At 42.4% G+C, this 20,628-nt stretch overlaps 1 protein-coding gene across 1 annotated transcript in view; it reads right to left on the bottom strand.

The window, feature by feature from the left end:
- Positions 1-8,719, bottom strand: part of ITGA8 (integrin subunit alpha 8) — a 157,891-nt gene extending 149,172 nt beyond the window's left edge. Inside the window, exon 1 of the mRNA XM_081346360.1 lies at positions 8,409-8,719. Within this exon, the coding sequence (XP_081202486.1) occupies positions 8,409-8,626 (218 nt within the window). The 5' untranslated portion in view covers positions 8,627-8,719. The remainder of the gene's footprint in view (positions 1-8,408) is intronic.
- Between the last annotated feature and the right edge of the window lie 11,909 nt (positions 8,720-20,628).

Here is a 20,628-nt window from a genome sequence, read left to right as displayed (position 1 = left end):
CCAGTGTGCCGATAACCCCTGGGACCACCACGACGGTTTATGCCATAATCCTTCCACATTATTTTTTTCCAATCTTTCATTAAAGTTTATTTATAACATAAAGGATTATAAAAATTTTAAAATGGAGATGCAGGATAAAAAAGAAAGAAAGAAAACATTGATTTCTGACTCTTTATAGTAGTGAAATATTAACTTTTTGCTATACATTTAGTTAAACTAGCCATTTCTGTAAGTACACGATTATTCAATCTCATTTTTCTTCTATATTTCAAGCATAAAAAACCAGAAGTGATTTCCCAATGGAAATAAGACCGAGTAAAATCTTTTCTTTGTTTAAAACAGTTTACATTGTCATCCCAACCAAATCCATTTTCCTCCATCCTTTTTTCCCATTGTGAGAAATAATACATCTTTCTATTTTCACTGATTAGATTTTCTGCCCTGTCATCATCTATAATAGCAAAAATCACAACACACTTTCAAGTTCTTTAACCAACAAACCAAAGGGAAAACTTCTTGTTCCAATTTTATATTCATTTTAAAACTCTAAACATTTTTAGAAATTATCATCTTTACAGAGAGTTACTACTAATTCATTATTTTTAAGGGATTTTTTTTCTTTTAAATTATTATTGCTCAAACATTTTTTAAAAAAACTTCCTTTCTCTCTTCTTTTTAAATCATATTTAGATTTAGATTTTATTAGATTTATATACTGCCCTTTCCCGAAGGACTCAGGGCGGTTTACAGGGCATTTTAAAATCACATCAATATAAAATACAAAGTTAAAAGAGAATTAAAAGATTAAATTATCCCTGAAAATAAAACCCCAGTTAAAATTCTCAGCCTGGGCCAGAGAGCTCAAAGAGCCAAGTCTTCAGGTCCCGGCGGAATGAACGTAGGTCAGGGGCAGTCCTGAGCTCCACGGGCAGCTGGTTCCAGAGGGCAGGCGCACCCACAGAAAAGGCCCTCCCCCTGGGTGTTATCCGTTGGCAATCTTTTACCAGCGGCACCCTGAGAAGACCCTCCCTCTGCGAGCACACTGGACGAAGGGAACTTGATGCTGGCAGCAGGTGTTCCCTCAAATATCCCGGACCCAAGCCATATGTATATATTTGTTTTCTAAATTCAATTTCAGTAATATTTTGTAGACTTAGGTGATAATTTATTCATGTCCTTTTCAGAACCACTTTTTATAAGTACAAAACAATTGGTCAAATCTTCCTTTTAATAACATTTGTTAGATCAATAAGAGACTATCCTTTACTTCCATTTTGATTTTCAGATCTTAAGACCTTGTGATATTTTCCAATTCTTTGTCTTCTATCCTATTACCTGCTGGTATTGCTGCATAAATTATCCACACTTTCTACTTTTCAACCACAGTTAAATATGGTGTGTTATGAGCCAAAACTTTCTCAGTTTGTATGCAGGAATCCAACAATATTTTAACCTGCTCATTTTCAATTACATTTTCCACTATATTTCCTACCACTTTTTCATTACTGGCACATAATAATTTATACAGATGACTTTGGCAACTGTGTTATGTCTTTTGTTTATCTGATATACGTTTGTTTATAAGTTTGTTTATAAGTCTGCAATTTTCTTACATGAAATGAGTGTCTGATTTACTATTTCTTCTGTCTCTTTGCACAATCAGCATTAGGAATCATTGGATAATTTATCAAATCTGGTCTTGATTGCATTAGTTCAAACAGCTTGATCTTTCATAGCCAAAATAAAACCTTGTTTCTTTTTTTAATGTTCCAGTTGTAAGTAAGAGTCCAGTTGTTAAGAGTGCAAAGAAGAGCAACAAGAATGATTAGGGGGCTGGAGGCTAAAACATACTAAGAACGGTTACAGGCATTGGATATGTCTAATGTAATGAAAAGAAGGATTAGGGGAGACATGATTGCAGTATTCCAATATTTGAGTGGATCCTACAAAGACGAGGAAACAAAGTATTTTCCAAAGCACCAAAAGGCGCTGCAAAAATCACTCCAGGAGCTTACCTGGACTGGTGCTGGCAGCTGCCTCCACCATCCAGCCCGGATCTGCCCAGCTCTTGCAGCAGCTCCCTGACTCTCAGTGCAGAGAGAAAGAGAACGATAGTGCAGGCGCATGTGGAGAGGCAGAGGGGAGCAGCCAGGCCCCGCCTCCCTCCAGGGTGATGGCGCACGTGCCCACAGGGACGGCTCTGTGTGCCGCCTGTGGCACACGTTCCACAAGTTAGCCACCACAGGTATAGAGTCTCCTACTTGAGCAGGGGATTGGACTAGAAGACCTTCAAGGTCCCTCCCAACTCTGTTATTCTAAGTCATTGCCAGGATTTATCTTTATCCACTTTCCCCATGATATTTTTGTAGAAATTGACCATGTAGTGCTTTTCCTTGCTAGTGTTCAATTTGAGTTTTTATTACATTTTCAATATTCATGATTTGTTTCCTATATATTCAGTAAGTCCCAACTTTTAACTTGCATCAATGCTTCTTCTTGGCTATCTTTTACATATCTATCTTGTCCTTTTTGACGGTTTGCTGGATCTATAGAAAACTCTATTTTTGTGAGCAGGTATTATCTATCAATATCAATATGGGGATGTAAGCCTTCATTAGCAGTCATTAGCTTTCTTATTTTTCACTCCAAACTGACCAGTTCAGCTTGTGTCCAGTTAATAATTCCAGCAGTGATTCGTATCACAGGTATGGTCTAGAACAGGGCTTTTCAACCTTTTCACCGATTGTACCACTTTTGGGATATGGCAATATTCAAATACCACCTAGCAAGGTGTCAAAAATTTGATGACCAAAAACAAACCGTTCAAAATTGCAATTGCACTGAAATTACTTATGACCATTTTTCACACTTATGACCATTGCAGCATGCCCAGGGTCTTGTGATTTATATTTGGATGCTTGGCAACTGATTCATATTTATGATGGTCACAATGTCCCAGGGTCATGTGATCCCCTTTTGCAACCTTTTGACAAGCAAAGTCAATGGCAGGGCTGCTGGTGGCCAAGTGCTAAGGCGGGACTTCCTTCTCTGCCTCCTTCCCTGCCTCCTTCTTTCTCATGCCCACCTCCTTCTGAAGGAAGAATTTGAAAAAAAGAAAACCCCATATCTTCTCTCTTCCATATATTCACCAAACAAGGAAACGCCTCCAGAGACAGAAAAGACAAGCTGCTGAGTGAACTAGCTTAAAAGGGCACATTCCCCTTTAAGAATTAGCTACTGGCTGGAAAGGAAAGTTAAGAAGCGCAGCCCACACTAAGGAAGAAAAAAAAATGTAGTAAGTGTTGGCTGCCGGCTAAGGCCTCCCCAAATGGCTCCATTCATAATTAAGGAATGCAACAGGCAAAATCCATTCAGGAGAAAAGTACTTCAAAATCCCTTGCAGCAAAACTTACAGCTAACAATAGCAGAGCAATAGAAGCTAACATGAGACATCAGCCATCAGCCAAATAGAAATTGCCAAACACTCCTTAAGAACACAAAGCCCACATTGCACAAATCCCAGAACTTCAAAGTCACAAAAGCACATAAGAATCCTTCCACTCTCCATCTCCCTCCCTCTGTGTCTCATCTCTAGCTGATGCTGCCTTTCTTCATTGTTACCTTTCTTCATTCCTCATGGAGGTCAACCCCTCCCCGCTGCATTTCTTGCCTGTTTGTTGGTGCCAGCACAGGTGGCTGCCACAGAAGTTGTAGATTGGCTCATGGCCGGCCTGCTTGGCCTGCTTCTCTCCTCTCCCCCGCCCTTGTTCTTTCCCTTCAGTGCAGCTAGAGCTGACTCCACCTCTTTTGGATGCTTCTTTTTTTTCTCTCTCCCTCTTCTGCCCAAACTGCCTCCTTTTACAGCCTCTCCTGTCTCTGCCCCCTCTTCCTCCTTTCTCATGGGAGAGGGTGAGCTGGAAGTGAGCCTGGGGTCTTTATCTCACCCCAGCCACTCTGCAGCTCCGGAGGACTCTCTCACAGTAAGTCCTTGCCTGCGCTGGCTCTTTCCCTCCCCCCACTACACTTGGCTAGGCAGGGTTGTGTACCACCTGCCACGTGTTAATGTATCACAAGTGGTACGTGTACCACCGGTTGAAAAGCCCTGGTCTAGAATGTTGTTTCCACTGTTCAATTTTGATCTTAACAATTTTCTTGCTCTTTGGATATGTTTCTTACTAATCACATTTTTTACCTTTTTCTCCTTGATATTATCCAACTGTAAAATAATCAGATCCTTATAGGTTTCAGCCTGATGATTCCTGATGGTGTGACCATTTAGCATTTTAATTCCATTACTATTTTTGATTGTACCCTGCTTTAATGCTTCTGTAGCACATTTCTCTAGGTCAATTACTATATCTATGCTGAAAATTCTTACAGTATTTGTCAATGACTAGATTTTGGTTCCCAATTTTCCATAAAGCTCATATCATCCATATAAAGCAAATGTGACATTTTTATTTGCAGTGTTTGCTGTTTGATAGTGAAGATTTGGTTTCATCAAAAACACTGAAAATGGGATCATGACAATAACAAATAATAAAGTCACTCTTGTAGATGGTTCTTCTATTGTTAACAAGCTCCTATTTTTCATTTCATTTTTCATTCCCAACCTTTATTTCCAATCTTGTTTTATTATTCTATAAACATTCCAATGATTTTATAGAAACCAGTTGTTTCCAGACTTTTGATGATCCAAATGTATGGTAATAAATCAAACATTTTTTATCAACACAGATGATATATACATTAGTTTTTCAGCATTTGCAATTCTACAGAACCATTTTATCAGAAGTTGGTATTTTATACCTCTGCTTTTCCTTTTATCTCCTTTCTGTTCTATTGGAGGGATCTTAGGGTCCGGATTACTTACGGGAGCACCTGCTGCCGGCATCAACTTCCCTTCGTCCAGTGCGCTCCCACAGAGAGGGCCTCCTTAGGGTGCCGTCGGTCAAAAAGTGTCGACTGGCGGCCCCCAGGGGGAGGGCATTCTCTGTGGGCGCGCCAGACCTTTGGAACTGTTTACCGGTTGAGCTCCGGATGGCTCCTGACCTTCGCTCCTTCCGCCGTGACCTAAAGACTTACTTATTTGAACAAGCCGGCCTGGTCTGATGGGTTTGGGGTGTTTTAATATTAATTTTATTATTTTTACTGTATTGGGCTACAATGTTTAATTCTTTTTTAACTTTTGTACATTGTATTTCTATTGTATTTATTGCCCTGTACACCGCCCTGAGTCCTTCGGGAGAAGGGCGGTATAGAAATTAAATTATTATTATTATTATTATTTTCTCCTAAATAATCTTGGGTGTTATCCGCTATTATACCTGTAAGTAATTTAAACAAGGCAAGCATGTTATTGATTTATAGATTCCTGGTGTTGTCCCTTTTACTGGATTTTTTTTGAAGCAGCTATGTTTTGCCAGTTATTAACCTCTCTCTGATGTCTCCTCTATGCAATATTTCATTAAGCTGTTTAGCTATAATTGAACATAAGCTAGTTAGATATTTCAGCCAAAAACTATGCAATTGATCATTTTCAGGAAATGTCCAGTTTTTAATCCTTTTCACTTGATTTTTAATCCTTTCTGCAGCTATTATTAAATTCATCATATTGTAATTAAATTTCAAGTTTGGACTATATAGCACCAAATCCCATCAATTTGCCCATTTGAAGAAATGCATGTGAGATGATACCACTCTAATGGCAGAAAGTGAAGAAGAACTAAAGAGCCTCTTGTTGCGGGTGAAGAAGGAGAGTGCAAAACTTGGGTTGAAACTTAACATTAAGAAAACCAAGATCATGGCATCTGGCCCTCTCAATTCCTGGCAAATAGATGGGGAAGAAATGGAGGTAGTGACAGATTTTATTTTCCTGGGCTCCAAGATCACTGCAGATGGGGACTGTAGCCAAGAAATTAAAAGACGCTTGCTCCTGGGGAGGAAAGCCATGGCAAATCTAGACAGCACACTAAAAAGCAGAGACATCACCCTGTCAACAAAAGTGCGTATAGTCAAGGCTATGGTCTTCCCAGTTGCAATGTATGGCAGTGAAAGTTGGACCATAAGAAAGGCTGAGCGCCAAAGAATTGAGGCCTTTGAACTGTGGTGCTGGAGAAGACTCCTGCGAGTCCCTTGGACTGCAAGGCAATCAAACCGGTCAGTCCTAGAGGAGATCAACCCTGACTGCTCTTTAGAAGGCCAGATCCTGAAGCTAAAACTCAAATACTTTGGCCACCTAATGAGAAGGAAGGACTCACTGGAGAAGAGCCTAATGCTGGGAAAGATCGAGGGCAATAGAAGAAGGGGACGACAGAGAATGAGGTGGCTGGATGGAGTCACTGAAGCAGTAGGCGTGAGCTTAAATGGACTCCAGAAGATGGTAGAGGACAGGAAGGCCTGGAGGAATGTTGTCCATAGGGTCGCGATGGGTCGGACACGACTTCGCAGCTAACAACAACAACAACAATGTGTACAAAAAACTCCTTCCCTAAACTGGTCATCAATACACTGAGGTCTTCTAGGATCCATTCAATACCACCATGTTTCATAATTAGGATATAATCTTCAGAATCATTCAGATACCTGCATGATTCATTTCCCCACACAATGTCCACATTTCTATAGTCAATGTCCATTCCTAACACTTGGGGCACAATACCATTCACAATTCAGCATCCTCTACCTGTAATATCAAATGGTGAGTTTAGATGTAAATGGGATACCACAGAGAAACAGGCCACAAATACACAAATAGAAGTTCTACTTTTCCCCACACAGACTTCATTTAAACATGGAAGGATATTCATTCATCCCCTCATTTATGAAACACAAAGCAGTTTAGGGTAGAAAAGGCAGAGAAAGTATACATACCATCTGGCTTCATTTCTATACTGATTTCATCATGTTAATGATAATAATTCACTGTTTGCAACAGACTGTTTTTTGATGTCTAAGGACAGAGCCTACAATATACTTACTACTAGTTGGAAAACTGCTGGCTTCTAAAATCAGAAACTGATCATTTGATTTCCTATGTAATTAAAATAGTAAAGACTCTCTTGAGTTGAACTCAATTTCTTGTGATTTTTTTGGACACATCTAAAGAATTTCCCTGGCAGCAATGTGGAAATGATTTGCCAATGCATTCTTCCAGTCTTCTACGGAATTGCATTCTACAGTCCTGGACTCTCCTGATAATCTCCCGCTCAAAATACCACTCTGTTCTGACCCCTGTTCAGCTGATGGTGAGATCAGCCAAGGTTGTCTCAATGCTGCCACCTGCTGTAGTCCTGCTCAAAGAATACTATAAAGATAATCTTAGATATACCAAATTCTAGAGGGTTGAAACAGAAGAAATTTATTTTTCTTTAAGGTTCTTCTCTAAATCATATAAAGTATTGATAAACTGTTACTATCCAACTTTATAGGTAAAATGTATAGATGTGAAATCGATATGTTGAATCTGGATTACCTCCAAATGGGAGGAGATTATATCTCCCAAGATTCCCAGTCATGTGGCTGGAAAATTTGGTACAGATCTTTTGAGACTAGAGGATCAGTGCATTTTTGGGAAAGACTGTACTAGCCTGAACTCTGAAGTGGAGGAACGTGGCTTGCAACTAAACATCAGAGCAAGCAGCTCATTGCTAAATGTTCCTCTACAACTTTCCTACTTATCTGCATAACAGTTTTATGGAGTTCTTCTGACTCTACTGAAGTTATTATCAATTCAATCTTCTCTAGGGGAAAGATTCCTTGCCGATTCCTCCACAAGAAAGATAGGAAGTGCTGGATTTGCATATATTTTGTTGCTGTCACTAAAATTCACAATTATCAGAGCACTCATTACATTACATTACATTCTCTGACACTATAGGCAAAAGATGAAGATTGTTTGGATTGGGTGCAAACCCACCACTTATTCTCTATTAAATATTTTTAACAGAATCCCACTATTTTAATTTATAGAATCCCATGAACAACAGAATCCGTACTTTTCTGCTCAGAGTTCAATCGTATTGAATTCAACAATGCGGAGTGCCAATTACGTCAATCCACATTCTCTGATACGCCATCGCCACGAACATTTATTTGGAAATCTTGTCTAACAAGGGAGTTGTTTCCGGGCCAACCTGTGCAGTTCTGCGTTGCACGGTCACAGTTAATAGTGACTGAGAATAACAACTTCATTGGCTCTTCTTTGAGGATGGAACCACGTCTAGGATGGAGCTGGAAAAAAGTAAGTATCGGCTCCGAATCGATCTAAACTCGGCATCTCCAGGACGCAATTGTGCTATGACTTGCCTGGGTGAATCACAGCGGCCGGCACCCAACCTCCTCTTGCAATTTCCAAGCGAAAACAAGCAAGGCAATTCTCGCGCCCATCAAAGAGGACCGCTACTTACGCATTCGGTGCAGGGCTGTAAAAGTCCAGCGCGTATCCAAAGTAACTGCCATCGGGACCGCTATAGACAACGGGCTTCTCTTCGTCCAGGTTGAAGGCACTCAGCGGCCCCGCCAGCAGCAAAAGCAACGCGAGGACAGCGCTGTCGCCTGCCGCGCAGCGCCTGCACCAAGTGGACGAAGTCGGCAGCGATGGCCACCTACGCCGCCGCCTCCACATCCTCCTGGCAGCAGCTCCCTTGCTTCGTTTCTTTCTCCCACTCTCTCTCTCCTGAGTCTGAAATAGCCAGCCAGGATTGGAAGCCGCCGCCGCTTCAAGCCTCACAGGGCTACCTCTGGCCGCAGCCGCCGTCCCACCGTCTCGCTTTGCGAGCGCGCCGCCCGCCGGGCAAAAACTTGGCGAGGGAGGCGCAAAGTCACTCGCTTCCAAAAGTTCGAGCCAGCCGCGCTTCTCTGAAGGAATCTGGGCGTTTGTTGTGCCGCCCCCTGGTGTTGTTCTTGCGGGCGAAATTCTGGAACGGCGCAAGAACCTGGGGAGTAGGTCCACTTTAAATTGTGAGGGAGGCAGGCAGGCGGCGAATTTGTGGGTTCCGTGTCCGTTGCCTCTGGTCGTGGGTTTTGCACAGGCGTTTTTTCAGGGTTCTGCCTGCAACCCCCATACCCACCACCTCACGCCCCATCCACATATCCCAACACTATAGTTGAGTTTGCAGTGTGTTGGAAGGGCTTAGAACAGGGGTGTCAAACTCAATTTCATTGAGGGCCGCATCAGCATTGTGGTTGCCCTCAAGGGGCCTGGTGGGTATGGCCTATTGGGTAGGCGTGGCTAGAGTGTGTATGGTCTACTGGGTGGGCGTGGCCAGCTCTACATCCATCAAGGGTGCCTATGGGGGCCTGGGCAGGAGTGGGACAGATCTGAGGGTCTCTGGCAGAAGGAGGGTCTCTGGGCCAGGGCCAAGGCAGTGGGGGCTGTTCCCTCACTGTTTCCAGGATGGCTTCACGGGCCGCATGAAACCACTTCGCGGGCCGGATCCGGTCCTCAGGCCTTGTGTTTGACATGTCTGGCTTAGAAGGACTGGTTAGAAGGGTTGGGAACAATGATTTCTGTCTCATATATTTTTTCTGCAGACATCAGACAGGCATTTACCACTGAAAGGAACAGATTATTATTCAGAAATTTCTAATGAGTCTAAAGATTGATAGAAGAAGCCACCTGAAAGTCATAAACTCTGACAAGTAAATTTCATACAAATAAGAAAAGCTGAAGTTGTAGCTAACCTAAACCGCAAGCAAAGGAAATACAGAAATAACTATAGGAGCCGAGCTTTGTTATCAGAAAATTAGATAGTGATAGATAAGATTTGTACAAAGGGGCTTCCTGGAACATGGGAGGGACAGTGGTTTTAGAAAGTCCGAAGTAGTTTTCAGATGATTGGGGAAGGTGTGTTGAGTGCGATAGGGGAGGGGGGAATCTGCGTTGGGAGCAGGATATAAAAATGTGTCAAAAAGCTCTTGGAGGTGTGACTGAACTCCTGTGTGGGTTTCAGCTCACCAAGCCTTTGCAAAGGATTCTTTTTAAATAAAACTTTGTTGCTGGAATTCCAGGTGAATTTGTTTGTTTTGGGATATTGAGCCACATTCCAAACACCACCATAGGCAGAACTCACAAGAGTCATATTTATTTTTAATTTTAATTTGCTGACAAAGGAACAATTGGCTAGATTCACATAACATCCTAAGAAGATAACCAAGTAATCTTCTTTGCAGAATATGAATGAAATCAATCAAAATATTGTGAATGCGAATATTCACATTTGTATCTTACCATCTCTCCTGATTGAAGTTACAACTGCATTGAAAAAAATGACTTGCAACAGGTCCTCACATTAGCAACCATTGTAGCATCCCCTACAATCATATGATCAAAATTGGGGCATTTGGCAACAGACATGTATGCATGACAGTGGCAGCATCCCCAAGGTCATGTAATCCCCGTTTCTGACCTTCCTAGTTGGCTTCTGACAAGCAAAGTCAATGATGGAAACTGGATTCACTTAATGACTCCATGATTCACTTAGCAACTGCAGTGATTTGCTTGATAACCACAACAAAAGACATTATAACATTTGGCATGACTTACTTAACAACTGTTAAGTTGGAACTTCTGGTTCCAACTGTGGTTGTAAATCAAGGATAACCTGTAGTTATGCCAAATTATCACAGGACTGATTCTTTATAAAGTCAGTCACAATTTAAAGAGTTCATTCATAAATCTGTGGTATATAAACTACAAGAGATAACCTTATATCTTTGAATGTCTGATATCAGATGAGGCAGAATCTTAAAACTAGTAAACATCCATGTGAATCTTGTAGGTGATTCCATTGTTGACTTTTAAGATGGATAGTCTCAAACTAGGGGGAATCCATCATCAAGCAAACTGATTAACATTCCTTAAGAATTTTAATTCTGTCACTTATCATAGTTTGAATTGAGCTAACAGATTTTTATTCCTGAATGAATGAATGAACCTTTATTGTCAAAGTACAACCATGTATACATTGAGATTGGCTGAGCCTCCCTTTGTGCCCCCCCACCACAACTCACAGTGACAACAAATTAAAGTGTAAATTGATTTAATAATGATAAGCTACCACTAGTCAAAATCTTATGTAGACCAATATCACTGGTCTATATTATACTCAGTGATAGACTTGATTCTATTCTCCGTAAATCTGGATAGATCCTTTTATTTTGGAGTTCTCTTTGATGATCCCTGTTGCAATTATATGCAAACAGGAGTTTTAACTGATCACACTTGTCTCTATTCCTTTTATTTGATTCTTGTGATGCCCTCATTTTCTTTCTCTTTCCTATCCTTCTTTCCTCTACTCCTTGCATGCGTGTGTATATTTGGTATCTGAAGAGGGGCTACATGTTTCAGAGGAGGTAGATTCTGTGCACAAGAACTTCTGTAAGCGTTGGGCAATATATGACTTAGCTTGAACAAAAAATGAAGGACATAAGAACAGCTGGTTGGTAATCTTCCAGATGTTGTTGGGTAGGAGAACTTAGAAAGCCATACTGTACGTTGGCAACTTTGGTTTATGTTTTTTTAAAAAAAAATTTCAAAGTGCTATAAGTCTCTTGGTCATTTACAGCTACAGACCATATTTTGTAATGAGACTGTTTCTTCATATTGTCCCATTCTGTGATCATCCCTTTTATCTTGGTCCTTAACAGGGGCCATATTCAGTGATAAGGTCTGAAGTTAGACCTTATAAATGAAAGTCTTAGGGTAATGGGGAATCTTCTTCTTAGAGTCCCTGGAAAGTTGCAATGACTGTGAATAGACTTACACTTCAAACTGTGCCATGCACCACTCCAGAAGCAGTGAATGCTCCAACACTGGAAATTTATAAGAAGAGACTGGACATCAATTTGTCTGAAATGGTATAGGTTTCATGCCTGAGCAGGGGGTTGGACTAGATGACCACCAAGGTTCCTTCCAACTTTATTATTATTATTATTATTAGTAGTAGTAGTAGTAGTAGTAGTAGTAGTAGTAGTAGTAGAGTAAGGAGGGATATTGGGAAATTCTCTTGTACATGAGAACTTTTTAGATTTAGACTTAACAAGCAACAGGATTCTAGTCAAGGTTATTAGTCCCTCTGGAAACATTGGTCCTGGCTGTAAATGAAATTCTGTATTTTCCACCTTCCTGTTACAGCTTAGTGAAAATTGATGGAACATGACCTAAGTCTATTTCCATCCACATCAGCTTATCCTGCAATTCTGATGAGACAAAATTAAATAGAAAGAAGAGAAAAATGAGTAAATAAAGACTTAGGAGAAAAGCTAGAGACCATGTACAGTATATATAGTATATGAACAGTTGAACGTGCTTACTGAGGGCAGAATAACTTGGTCACAGCCAGCAACTACAAAAAAGATTGAATTTATTTCGAGGGTTAAGTGTCCTGCCCTGAGCTGTCATCACCAACTTGTAAGGGCACACTATATTTTACTCTGAGAATCTCCCTTCAACTGCAGTGTTAGCTGATACATAGCTGATAACATAGTTGGAGGGCTATTCTAGGGTGAAATCAACAAATCAACTTCCCAAAGCAGAAGGAAGAGAGTCACAGATCCTCTGTTTAATTCAAGATGGGATGGGTGATTAGCACAAGTGAAACAAAGTCAAGCGCAACACAGCATCTTCATCTCAGTTACTATTGTTCACTTTTTAAAATAGTGGGAATAAAAAGTGATGCTTTATTTAAAACCCATGCTGAAAATTAAAACAAAAAGGATGCATGCTTAGTTCAACAAAATAATTGGAGAAAAGACAATTATGAGGTTCTACGATAATCATCTTGGAATATTGGATAGGCTATCAAGACAAGATGGAAGATATTTCTGCAGTTTCAGAAAGTACAATCCAATACAACTGACTCAAAATACAAGAAAAGAAATCAGACTAAACATTAGGGGGGGGGAAATAGCTGTTTGAGAGGGAACAGACTGCCTGGAAAGTGGTTGAACACCATTCCATGAATCTTTAATGAAAAGGTTGGCCACCCCATTGAAGATATAATTAATAGATCTTTATTGGGGTGGACAACCTTCGCATGTCTCTTGCATGATCTTTGAATTCTCTTCTAAATATCTTATGCTAAATCTATTTATTTGTGACATTTTTAGTTTGCCTAGCAACAGCAGTATTCTGAACAATGTACACAAAGAACCAAACACATAAAACCACAATATAATTATAACGAATGCATGAAATAAAACTGGCAGGGTAGAGTAAAAACAATGCAGTGTACAATAAAATAAACTGAAATATTAAAACATTGTAAAATCTCTAAAATCTGAAAGTTCTTAAAATGCCATGTGTGCATATGCTTATAAAGCAGTTTTCTTTTAGCATTGAGAATATATAAAGTAAACAGATATTCAGAGATAGTCTATGAATATGCAGATAAACTTTCAGGTAAGTTGTCCTTAACATTTACTGTTCTAACGTAGTGATTTAATGGACTATGAGAAGAGAAATTAATATTTTTTCTTTATATATTTCAAGATCATATTACTTTATTTTTTACCCACGCTGGAAACTATCACTCTGAATTCAAAATCCTCAGGTTTCTTTTTAAAAAAGTGTTCATTCTCATCTTTAATCTAACTCTCAAATGACATAATGGAAAGACTGATCAATATGATTCCAAATGGATAAGATTTAATGGATTTTTCAAAAGGTTGTTCAGTTTTTCATATAAATTAGAATACACATTTCTTTATTATTATTATTTTTTAATCCCATTTATATCCCGCCCTTCTCCGAAGACTCAGGGTGGCTTACAATCTAAGCACAAATCAATGTGCTTAGCAATAGCCTTCATCCCATGTATATGCCTGCTTATTAGGGCTTTCGGGGGCCCCCAAGCGGCATTATTACAAAGTCAGCTTAATTGCCCCAAACAATCTGGGTCCTCATTTTACCTACCTCGGAAGGATGGAAGGCTGAGTCAACCTTGAGCCTGGTGGGACGCGAACCTGCACTAATTTTAGGCAGCTGGTGTTACTTAAGGAGGCATTAACCCACTGCTCCACCAATGGCTGTTTCATTGTTTCATTGTTTTTGTCTTTTTCTATCTTTGTACATAGAAATGTTTGCTTTGTAACTTGTAGTTGTTTTTCTAATTTTTCTTTTTTAGATTGTAGTATCAAAATATTAGTCTTCTTTTATAAGTCTAAGAAATGAGTTGGCAGTCAAACCAGATAGCAAAGATTTTCCTTTTCGTTTCTTCTTCTGAGAATACTTTAATTGCTTTCAGGATTTCTTTTCAATATTGAGGCAAAGTAGCAGACTTATTATGGGTGTCCACAGTGTGTAGTAAAAAAATTAAAGGAACCTATGATAATGGTGAGATCAAAGCTCTGTCTGTTTTTTATGTGCATTAAACACATAATGCTCATAAAAACAGGGCGAGCTTTGATTACATCATTGTGACTGCCATTTTTACTTTTTCTGATCATACCCTGAAGACAATCCTGCAGTTTGCTTAGCTTTCCCCCACCCTTGGCTGACTGCCCCACTTTCTTCTTCTGTGAAAGAGTTTTCTTATAAAGTCTTTCCTTGGGATTTAATTGAAAGGAAAAAGAATCCAAGGTAGCACATTCATACCCAGTGGCGTAGCGTGGGTTGTCAGCACCCGGGGCAAGGCAAGTGACGTCACGGCACCGCCAAAAAGACGCGCCCCGCAGTGGCGTAGACTTTCCAAGAAGAGTCGCACGCATGCGGGATGCTTCCGGGTCCCTCTCGAGGGCGGCTGGGCGGGGCTCCGACCTGCAAGAGCCGCTGCATTCAAGCTCGCACATGAGCCCTGCTAAATAAAGCCACGCATGCGCACGAAGCTAGGCCGGCCGGCCGGCCGGCGGGTCCATCTTCGCTCGGCCAAGCCTGCCGGGGCACCTGCAGGGCCCTTGCGGTTGACCTGAGCCTGGGCGGAGAGTTGGGTGCTTCTATTTATTTTATTCAGTTTATGTGGCCGCCCATCTCACCTGCCGGACTCGTTTCGCTTTGCAAGAAAGAGCAGCTCGAGAGCGGAGCCAAGCCGACTCTGTGCAGCCCTTGGGGCTCCCTGAGCAGCTCAGTGCGAGCGCGCCCCCCCCAGATGTTGCACCTGGTGTGGCCGCCCCCCCTGCACCCCCCACGCTAAGCCACTGTTCATACCCATCCTTTGGTCATCCTGTTAGCTAAGAAAAATAGAAAACAGCTTCACCTCATTACAAAAATTATCCTAAAAGTATTCTTGCCTTTGAAAAAAAGTTCTGAAAGCATTTCCCCCCATTAAACTCAATAAGAATGTTGGAAGAAAAAGAAAGAAAGGTTGTTTTGTACCAATGTGACATATGGTAAAATTACACCAGCATAGTAGTGTATCAAGCTATCAGAAGGGACCAGAAAATATAGAAAGCAACATCAGTTAATTCAGATGCCAATGAATGCTGTCTACTTTACTTGAGCAACTGACCCCAAAGCTTGTGCTGACCAGTTCTGCTGAACTACACTATGGAGCATCGATAGCCATTAAGGCTGGAAAAACCTTTTGGTTTGTAATGACAGAATTAATGATCCAAGAAATATGGGATGGGTGTTTTTGGGAGTTTTTTTGAAAGCATTTTTTTAAAAAAAACAAAACTTCTTGTAATATTTCTGGGTGCGTTCAGGAAAACAGTAGAAGCAGCAGGAATCCCTTCCTGTAAACATCCCTTTCATTCTTCTAAGAAAAAAAAAGCCTGAAACTGTGATATATGGAGAGACAGATGAACTTGAGCCTCTGTTGCTTTAAACAGGAGGAAGACGGCAATGCACCCTAATAAAGCAGGAAAAGAAACACCCTCCCCCCCCCTCCGGAATTACCCTAATGACAATTGTTATGCTGGAAGGAAGCCTTTCCCAGCAAGGCCTGGGGGTCTCCGCAAGCGGGGAAGAGAGAGAGTGTGTGTGTCTCTGTGTGTGTATTACCGAAGGAAGTCCTGATCAACGCAAACAGAACCTTTCTCCACAAAGGTCTGAGTTTATTTTACAGGGCACTTGCCCACCCAGAAGAACACACAAACACAATCAAATCAAGATCTTAGCTCTGTCTCTGACCTTCTTCCCTTGCAAGTTATGGAGGGAGGAGAGTCACTTTATAACACAAACATGAGAAAATTCCCCTCTCTCAAGATTGCTAAAGGATCTTAAAAGTGTCTAAAGGATGGTTAAAGTGACCTCAACTTGATCTTTTGGGCCAAATGTCATTGGGAAAATGCTTGGTTCCTTCTGTTTGGATATATTTTCTACCCCAAATTCCACACTTCCACCGTACTAATCCTGCTCCTCTACTTCTTGTGTGGGAGAGGTAGGAAATGACTTTAAAAACAAAACAAAACAGGGAACAACAGCCTTAGAGGCAGCATTAGGCATTGAATGGAAAATAATTGGGGAGAAAACCAAAGCAAAAAGGACGTAATCTTGTGTCCATCACATCCTTAAAAAATGCTGAGGAGGAACCCCCAGCTATAAGAACCCCCAGCTCAGTTAATTAATCCCGCATTTGCACTAAATAGAATTAGTGTTAGTCCCTTCAAACCCAAGGTCTTTGGGAATGAATCCAATCATTTCATGTGAACTACTACAAGGTTCACAGTTTGCTCCTTGGGGCTAGAAGAGATGAAATTTGAGAAAGGTAGTAGAAGAATGGGGTTTTTCTAGCAATTCCATATTTGGTTTTTTGTTTTTAAACTCCCACAGTTACAGGGATGAAGGAGGCCGGAAAAGCGTCAGAAAGGAGTACGTGTGGATAAGATCTCTTGATTCAAATGAAGGATCACTCATCCTGATCATGCCATTGGAGATTTTTTTATTATTATTGTTTTTCTTTTTTATTAAAAAGTTAAAAAGTCAGGAATTGATAGCCTTCCTCTGTGATAGAAGGGGCACTGTACAAAAAAGTCACCATCTTTTAATTGATCAATGACTGTCATGGCAGAATTTGCATCTTAGTAAGACAGTGGAATAAAGATATCAACTTTCTTTTTCTTTTAACAACCGGTACTGGTTGGTTGCTTTAGTTTTAATTTGGAAAATACCAAATGTATCAGTGAAGGAAGATTTTATACCAGCAACACTGACGTTGACTTCCCTAGAACAAGGGATTTTTATTTACAGAATAACAGAGCTGGAAGGGACCTTGGAGGTCTTCCAGGCCAATCTCCTGCTTGAGCAGAAAAATGGTTGCCTAATTTCTTCTTAAAACCTTCCACAACTTCTGGAGACAAGAAGTTCCACAGATTAATTGTTCTGTCAGGAAATTTCTCCTTAGTTCTAGGTTACTTCTCTCCTTGACTAGTTTCCATCCGTTGCTTCTTGTCCTGCTTTCAGGTGCTTTGGAGAATAGCTTGACTCCCTCTTCTTTGTGGCAGCCCCTGAGATATTGGATCACTCCTATCATGTCACCCCTCACCCTTCTCTTCGTTAAACTACACATACCCAATTCCAGCAACCGTTCCCTATATGTTTTAGCCTCCAGTCCCCCAATCATCTTTGTTGCTCTTCTCTGTACTCTTTCTAGAGTCTCGACATCTTTTTTATATCCTGGTGACCAATACATCAATATTTATGTGCCCATGTTTTTCCCAAAATAAGCCCAGGTCTTATATTTATTTTTGCTGCAAAAGACCCATTAGGCTTATTTTCAGGGGATGTCTTATTTTTTTGCCCTCCAAGCAGCAGGCGGAGACATGGGGGCGGAACATGGGGCCGTTGCAGGTGGGGCAGTGGGCAGCACGCTCAGTGGAGGATGAAGTTCGACAGTGGGGACCGAGCACACAGGGGCCGTGGCATGGCACCACTCTCAGCCCGCCATCTGCCTCAACTCGCCCCATAGTGGTGGCACCTGCAGCAGGCAGAGAGAGAGGCACGGTGTGTGTGTGTGTGTGCAGGAACTACGGAGTTTTGCATGGTACAAACGAGGTAGAAGATACGGCACCAAAGCCATTTAGTCTGAGGTGACCATGAATGTGTTTTCAGCTTTTACACTGTCCCTTGACTAGAAAGAGTCTCATTCAGGGATCACTCCCCTTTTCTTTCAGCACGGCCCAAGCTCCCCGGCTTCTTTCTACTTCTGCTTCAAAGCTTCAGCAATTCAGTTTTCCCCCACCTTCCTAGCATGCAATCTTAACCCCATCCCTGTCCTTCGATTACCACCTCCTCATTTACTGTATTTCCACCCACGAGGAGCAGGCTTTCTTTCGCTTGTTCTTCTCTGGGACTATTTTCTTGTGGAGGGTCTACAAACAGGGCTTTGAGGCAGCGGCTGGGTGAGTTTCAATTGCCATGCTTGGCATCTCAATGCTGTGGGTTTGCTGCAGTGCAAAACTTTTGTTCCTTTTCTTTGTCAGCAGCAGAACAGCCCCATTCTGAAAGGAAAAGGGAGCATCACCTGTTGTTTTTTTGGTTTATTGGAGGGCTCCACCTGGTTTGGTGATTGGCTAAAGGGAGGATTCCTCTTTGGCCTGGTGTACGCTGTGTGCTGAAGTTCTGTCCAATTTAGCAAAGTGAGGCTTAGCAGGCCAAGATCTGGGTGGAACCTTCCAATGAGCCAAAAAAACCAACGGGCGGTGCTCCCTTCTCTTTTCAGAGTGGGGCATGTTCTGCTGCTGAGAAAGCAGCAGAATGCTGCTGCCTCAAAGCCATGTTTGTACACCCTCCATAAGAAAACAAAGAAGAACAAGTGACAAGAAAGAAAGCCTGCCCCTTGCTGGTGGAAATAAGGTAATATGGGCGGTAGTTGAAGGAAGTGGGTGAGGTTAGGATTGTATGCTGGGAAGGCAGGGAGAGAACTGAATTGCTGAGGCTTTGAGATAGAAGTGGAAAGAAGTCTGGGGAGCTGGAGCCATGCTGAAGGAAAAAGGGAGCGATCCCTGAATTATTTTTATTTATTTATTTATTTATTTATTTATTTATTTATTTATTATTAAATTTATATACCGCCCTTCTCCCGAAGGACTCAGGGCGGTGAACAGGGCATATAAATAGAAATACAAAAGTTTAAAAAAGGATTAAATAATTGCCCAATTAAAACAATCACAATATAAAACCCATTAAAACCCTAACGTTCCCCCATCAGGCCAGGCCAGCTTGTTCGAATAAATGGGTCTTTAGCCCGCGCCGGAAGGAGCGAAGATCCGGTGCTGTCCGGAGCTCAACCGGCAGTTGGTTCCATAAAGCCAGGGCGCCCACAGAGAAGGCCCTCCCCCTGGGGGCCACCAGCCGGCATTCTCTGACCGGAGGTACCCTGAGGAGGCCCTCTCTGTGGGAACGCACAGGGCGGAGGGAAGTCGACACCGGCAGCAGGTGGTCCCCGAGGTATTCCGGACCCATGCCATGTAAGGACTTAAAAACCATCACCAAGACCTTGAACCTCACCCGGAAGACAACTGGTAACCAATGCAGCTCGCGGAGCAAAGGTGTAACATGGGAGTACCGGGAAACTCCCAAGACAACTCTCGCGGCCGCATTCTGTACCAGTTGGAGCCTCCGAGGGGTCTTCAAGGGAAGCCCCATGTAAAGAGCATTGCAGTAGTCCAGATGAGAGGTCACGAACGCATGAGTGACCGTACACAGGGCATCCCGGTCCAGATAGGGCCGCAACTGATGCACCAGGCGAACCTGAGCGAAAGCCCCCCTAGTCACGGCTACTATGTGATCTTCTAGAGTAAGCCGTGAATCTAGGAGGACTCCCAAGTTGCGAGCCCTATCCACGGGGGGTAAAAACTCACCCCCCATAGAAAGAGATGGAACATTTTGAATGTCCCGGGATGCCGGAATGTACAGCCACTTGGTCTTGTCAGGGTTGAGCTGAAGTCTGTTCCTCCCCATCCAGACCCGAACCGCCTCCAGGCAACGGGACATCACATCGAGGGCATCACTGGGGTGGTTTGGGGTCGAAATGAAAAGTTGGGTATCATCAGCGTATTGATGATACCCAACTCCGAAACCACGAATGATCTCACCCAGCGGTTTCATGTAGATGTTAAACAGGAGAGGTGAGAGGACCGATCCCTGAGGAACTCCACAAATGAGAGCCCTTGGGGTCGACCTCTGTCCTCCTGCCAACACTAGACCCACTAACATTCTAGTCAAGGTGTAAAAGCTGAAACCACATTCACTAAATGGATTTGGTGCAGTAACAGTATCTTCTACCTCGTTTATACCATGCAAAACTCCTGTGCCTCCCCCCTGTGCCTCTGCCTCCACCTGCTGCTAGTACTGCCACAAGGCGAGGCAGGTGGTGGGCTGGGGATGATGCCACGTGCACAGCTCCCGCACGCTCAGCTCTTGCCATCCAATCACATCTTCTAACGAGCTTGCCACCCGCTGCCCCACCCACAATGGCCATGGGGAACAGGAAGGGCAGGGAGCCCCCATCCCCAAGATGCAGCTGGGACTTCTCGCCCCACCCAAGTCCAGCTCTGAAACTGCCTCACATGACCTGAGTGGGTCGGTGAGGCTTCTCCAACCGATCAGGCCCTGGAGTCTGCCCTGGTCCCACCCCCCACTGCCAGACCCCTGGATCCCCCCAGCCCCCCCAGGCTCCTGCCCAATAATAATGTTGAGCTGGCCATGCACCACCCCCACCACCCCCAGGGCAACCACAATGCTGGGGC

The sequence above is a fragment of the Vipera berus genome (assembly GCF_964194415.1).
Source record: "Vipera berus genome assembly, chromosome: Z".
Taxonomy (NCBI): domain Eukaryota; kingdom Metazoa; phylum Chordata; class Lepidosauria; order Squamata; family Viperidae; genus Vipera; species Vipera berus.
This window is presented reverse-complemented; position numbering and strand designations above follow the sequence as displayed.